The sequence below is a fragment of the Copadichromis virginalis genome, linkage group LG5 (assembly GCF_057382275.1).
Source record: "Copadichromis virginalis isolate Kocher_CV1m ecotype Utaka linkage group LG5, C_Virginalis_male_GT1.1, whole genome shotgun sequence".
NCBI lineage: Eukaryota > Metazoa > Chordata > Actinopteri > Cichliformes > Cichlidae > Copadichromis > Copadichromis virginalis.
The window spans coordinates 32,811,804-32,817,852 of record NC_140622.1 but is presented as its reverse complement, the minus strand read 5'-3'; the positions used below and the strand labels follow the sequence as shown (position 1 = coordinate 32,817,852).

Genomic DNA, 6,049 nt, shown 5'->3' with positions numbered 1-6,049 from the left:
ATTTCTCAGTGCACCTTTTATGCATTGTTAAGAGAATAGTTGTACATAATTTGTTGCATATGAGTTATACTGTAGCTTTTATTTAATATCATCTGCTGTGGTCAGTGTTGTTTTAGCTGTAGCACTTGTATGTTGCGTTTTTGTGGATAACAAAGATGTAAACAACCATAAGAGTATTTCTGGCTAATGTTAAACCTCTCTGCTCTGCATTACAATATATTACAGACATTGTAGTCATCATAACATAGCGTGGAAGAGAGATCTCTGTGTAATATTAGAGAAGTATTAATATCATTCCTTCAACATCTTTCACTTCTTTCCTGGCTTAAGTCAATATTGAGCTTGTATGGAATTCATTATAAGGAAAAGCTGCTTTCTCGGTGCCTTGCCGTTGTGTTCCATCTGTTTTGTAGTCACCTGAACATGATCTGAAGTCAGCCAGTCAAGTGACCTGGAATCAATATAGTTGAGCTCAGTGGAGGCAAATAAATCAGCCTGGCTCATTTAACCCATGAGAGTCCTGCTGCATAGCTGCAGGATTGTGGAATGTAATAAAAAAAAGGTATGTTTGATGACAAACAATTTATTATAAATTCTTGTTCCTCAGCCAGCTTTAGTAACTTCATACTTAGTATCTAGGACATATCCTCCTCATGCATGTTTACTTTCGACTGGAAATGTCATGAGGACATCTGCAAGACCGCTTTTGTTTGTCCTACAATGTTTGGTACTTTCTTTATACAAAGAGCAAATTAAAATTATACATTTTTTGCCTGGCTTTCTCTCTCTCTGAATGCATTTCAGTGTATATCGTTATGTTGCTTTTAAAGCAAAGCGATCATTTTTTTTACTTTTCTGTCGTTTCTGCAGCTGTTTTAATGTATCGCTGTCAGTCCCCATGCCTGTCATTGTGTCATATAAAACCAGTCTGTGTTTTAGTTTTTACACAGTACCTACAAAGACACTGGAATTTTTACTACCAACTCCTAGAACAGGAAATAAGTTTTATACTACTCTCAAGAAATTAAAAAACTGTAACTATATCTCACAAGATGCTCAATAAATTTTGACTTGGTGCCAACTATGACTGGCAACTCGGACCTGCTTGGCAAAGCGTAATCCCATTAAAACAGCAGAAAATTCAAAGTTGAAGGCAGTATGATTTTTGATACGTGTATTTATTTTATGTATAGCATTTTTATTGATAGATGGCAATGATTGCCAGGAACAGGGCTGCCAGATTCTGTTGTGCCAACTTAAATCAATTTAGTGCAAACACAGCTCAAAGTTAATAATTGTGGAAGATTAATTGTGTCATATTTTTGAAGTACTGAAACACTGAGCCAGCATCACATCAGCTGATTTTCTTTTTATGATGATTTACATCATCTGATTTTTAAATGATTGGAGTCACATTTTATTATACATATTTGACTCTTTGGCAAGTTTTTAAAAGACTACTGTATGTTCATATGACATGTTCAAATCAAATTATTAATTTTACATAAAGTATGAAAGTGATTAACACACACACACACACACACACACACACACACATATATTTTCCTTAACAAAGGGAGGGGAAGTAATATAAAGTTTTTAAAACACTGTTACTCAAATGGTACTACTCATAATTTGGATTATAATATGCTTGTATTACATCGTTACATTGATTAATATAAATAACACTTTTTCTTAAATCTGGAAACACAAAAAACGAACTATAATTGCACTCAATGCGAGCATTTGCTTGTAATTAAAATATTACTAATGCTTACACGGTGACTTAACATTATGAATCACTTTTCGCTGAAACCGCCTGAAGTACAAGGTTGTGGAAAAGTATACATTTGAACGCAATCAAACGTCTTGGAAAGAAAATATATTAATAAAGAGGACATGAAAATGTTAAACTTACTTCACATTTTTCTCTCCTGTTGGTCACCTGTTCCAGCGCCAGAAAGCTGCGGTGAAGCTGTTCTTACTTCCCTATAAGAGCCTCGAAGTGTACCCCAAATACATATTCAAGCCTGGACTGATAAAGCAAAAACGACTATTTCCACTTCGAGCAGCGAGGCAGTGAAAATAAGTTGCTCCATCTTTTATAAATGCCCCACAAAAACTTAATTATCGCTAGGTAAGGTACTGTGGACCGTCCTTCTGTCGATGACTGACAGCCGGGTAAATTGAAGTAGATTTGACGGGGATGAACAAACGTGTTGATGAGCGTTTACAATGACGAAACTACAAATTTGAATGTTTTAACCTTGATTATTTACATTGCTGTTTCTAGAGTATATAGCACTTACTGGACTAATATTTTCCTGAAAGACAGAGCCGTGTTTCTATGTTGCTCAGTACTCCCCTCTGTCTGTCGGTTGTTTGGTTTCGCCCAAACTTGGTTCAGATTTGAGTTCGTAGTCTCTGCAATCTGGGATCGCTCTATTGGAGGAGAAGGACTGCCTGTCCCCTCTCTGCCTTTGCTGTCAATGGCTTTCGGAACATATTTTATTTGAATGTCTGGGACTTTTAAGTAACCAATAATGGATATTCTATGGATATTATGGACCTTACCGGCCGTAATAGCTATTGAAGGTAAGCTAGTGTTTTCATCCCAACGCGTAAAGCCGCATCATCTTACCGGCTTCGAGTTTGAAGCAAAGCGCGTGATTTCACGATTTAATTTTCGGACTAAATTTCCATCCTCCTGCCTTCATATGTGTAAATTTTAGTAGTATTGCATTTCTAGTACTTAATTCTAGCAAAGACAGAGTCGGTTCATGCAGAGGGATGGCCGTGGGGCATAAAACATATGTTCCCGCATCTCGCAGGTGCGCTGCGGATGTTATCAAGCGCTAATAGCCTTAATAAAGAGAGGAAACATACAGCCTTTTGTGTTGCACAGGTAGCTCCAGCAGAATATAAAACATGAGATCCCATTCAGGTAAGGCGCATCCGTTTTGTCCGTGGAGGTGTGTCACTGTTAGTTGTCCAACAGTTGGTGACAAAAGCGTAACAAACAAAACAAACGACAAACAAGGACTTCTGCTTAAATTATTTATTTGTTTGTTTTTTAGGCTGCCGGAAAACAATTACAAACATAAGCATTGAACATCCTGTTGTCAGACTCACAAAAGGGCTCTGCCTGGTCACTATGCAGTCATTTGTACGCAAAGCCTGGCTAAGCAGGAAAGGGTAAGAGTCATCGTGGCTCAGCGCATAATGAAACAGGTTGAATGGTGAAAATAATCCCCGTAATGTGTGTTTACTGTTGTATGTGAGTGATGCTCCAAAGTAAGGTTTCCCCACATATTATGCAGCATAATATACAAGTGCTGCAGCAGAGAAAGACTGTATTAATGTTAGATTCTTTAAACTTAAATAAAAATAAGCAGACCTAAACATCAGGAAACCATGTTTCCTTTTAATTTAAGAATTCCAGTCTTGATTTAAATTGTAATTTTCAGTTGTTTTTGATTTGATGGATTCAGGTTGCTTTGTGACAGGTTAGGAGACTCAGCACTGAAGAATGGAAAGCCCAGTTATTTATTCAGTCTATTTTGAGGATGCTCTCAGAGAACAAATGCATCTTCCTCCTCTGGTCAGTTTAACTAAACCTCATAATTACAGGTGGCGAAAAGAAACTATTTGGAAAGTCAGCTGAATGTTAGAGCAGGATGAAACAACAAGAAAAAGAAAAACATGGAAAAATATTCACATCACTTGTGCATATGTAACAGGATGCCAGATATGTGCAGAAAGTTTGGAGGACGTGCCAGGTTCACTGTAGGACTGGCACAGACTTTGACAGATGTCATGCGTATTTATGCAGACTACTACTGACTGTTCCAGTTTATGGTTTCAATGTAGTTAACATATCCAAGACCTAAAAAAGAGAGATCTCAACAGCTTACATTACATTTCCTATTGGCAGGTTGAACATTTGTTAGCTTTAATTTAATTTTTATTTGATTTTTTTTTTTTTTTTCAATTTAAGGTTTCATCAACCTTGTTACTTAGGTAAGTTAGAGATGCAGTGCACTCAGCATTACAAAAATACTGGAAATGATGTGCAACCCGTATTTCATACAATACATACATTGCATTTTTGTTTTTACTTATATATATTTTTTTCTCTTATGAACAATATAAAAACGCTTAGATATGTTCACATTAAAACTGTGCAGATTAAAACTTCATGTCCCAAATTCATTTTTAATAATATATTTATAATATATATATATATATATATATATATATATATATATATATATATATATATATATATATATATATATATATATATATATATATATATGTATATAAATTTACCAGATAGTTATTTTATGTAGACTATATTCAATAAAACAATTTACTGTAAAACTAAATACTGTATTTATGTACGTAATTTTAGGTTTGCTTTTGTTCAATGACTTATTATGAGTGCTTGATTGCTTTCATAATGCTTATTTATTGTTTGATTTTTATCTGCTCTATTCTGTCGATGAGTGAGGGGTAACACAGGATATGACAAATGCCAAAAATAACATCAAATTCACACTACAGAGTGTTCCACTTCCTCTTGTCTTCTCATTTTCTCTAAAAAACAAACATGTCCATGGATACTGTTTCTCTACTTGTAAAATTTAATGTGAAAAATATGTGAAAGTAGACAGCGTGTATTGCCTCAAAAAGCAGTTTGCACGTCCTTCAAACAGCCATTGCTGTGCAATTATGCGATTTCCCCAAGAATGATGCTGTTAATATTTCTTGATAGTACTTACGGTAAATACAACATTCATGTTGCAAGTACCGTTTGGGACTGTGGTACTTCAGTTTTGATGTGGAAACCAGCTAGTCGCATCACAAGCCGAAGCAGCCCCCCCTTCACCGCCACCCTCCATTTTATCCCTTGAATCACCCTAGCTGACTGTCCAATGAAGTTGCAAGAATGGTTTACGTAGGTAAAATAAAGAGTTGAAAAAGAGGTCACTGCAGCTCTAATCCCAAAAAAAAAAAAAAAAAAAAGAGCCCCATCCTAGCATGCAACAGAAGAAATCCCTCCAGTGAACCATTTTGACCGGGACACAATTTTTATTTATTTTTTTTTTTCAGTAAACGGGGAAAAACATGTCAAATGCATTTATTTCTCAATAGTCCATGTTGTTTATTTATTGTCTGCTATGTTACACTGTCCCGTGTAATTTCAATATGTGTTGATCGCTAAATCACGTTGTTTTAGTTGGTTTTTTTGTTTTTTTTAAAAAGAAATATTTAAAATAAAAAGAAATATATAAAATGAATTGATGAATGAAATTATAGCGTCTTCTACAGCTTCTACAGCTGAATGCGTAAACATGAAAATACTATTTGTTGTACAGAGAATCAAAGAATCAGGCAAGGGTCACGTTGGCAAGGATTAAAACTGGGGCTGAACTCCAGGCAACCAAATGTGTACCAAGTGATTATTTTGCGAAAAGTATACTGCAAACGATGTTAAAGCTATCGTATCATCTTTTTTCCCCCTCAGCGTCTTATCTCTATTCGCTATGTACTCCCCCGGCTTCAGTTAGTATCACCATGTTAGACAACTACAAATGGCATTCATTCATCAGCTGCAATCAGCCAGTTTTCAAAGGCATTTAATTCACCGCGTGGAATGTGAAACAACTCTAAATTGTTTATTTGTGTTAATGTAAGCTGATGCCATGTCTTATTGGTTTAGTTAACAAGAACAGACGGGCTCTTTTCGGAAATTAATGGACATACTACTGCCTAGGAAATTAGCCTAGCTATGCCAAACATGTCTATGAAAACAGTGTGGATTTATCTCTTCATTAGTTTGGCCATTCATTGTCATCAGTGTTCAGTTGACAGCCACACTAACAACAATGGCGCTCATCTAATTCTGCTGAGTGGAAATTCTCATATTTATACTGAGCCATAAAATTCGAGTCGCCTGTTTTGTTTGTAGGAGATGAAATTTACAAGACAGATAATTTTGCTTTTCCGTTTGGCCCTTTCTGTTGTGGTATTACAGTTTGTGCAG

General features: G+C 35.7%; 1 protein-coding gene across 2 annotated transcripts in view; it reads left to right on the top strand.

Moving 5' to 3' along the window:
• The first annotated feature begins 2,445 nt into the window (after positions 1-2,445).
• ephb2b (eph receptor B2b) overlaps positions 2,446-6,049 on the top strand; it is a 126,738-nt gene continuing 123,134 nt past the window's right edge. For both annotated transcript variants that reach the window (XM_085457387.1, XM_085457385.1), the window contains exon 1: positions 2,446-2,595. In XM_085457387.1, coding sequence (XP_085313513.1) covers positions 2,544-2,595 — 52 coding nt within the window. In that variant the 5' untranslated portion in view covers positions 2,446-2,543. The remainder of the gene's footprint in view (positions 2,596-6,049) is intronic.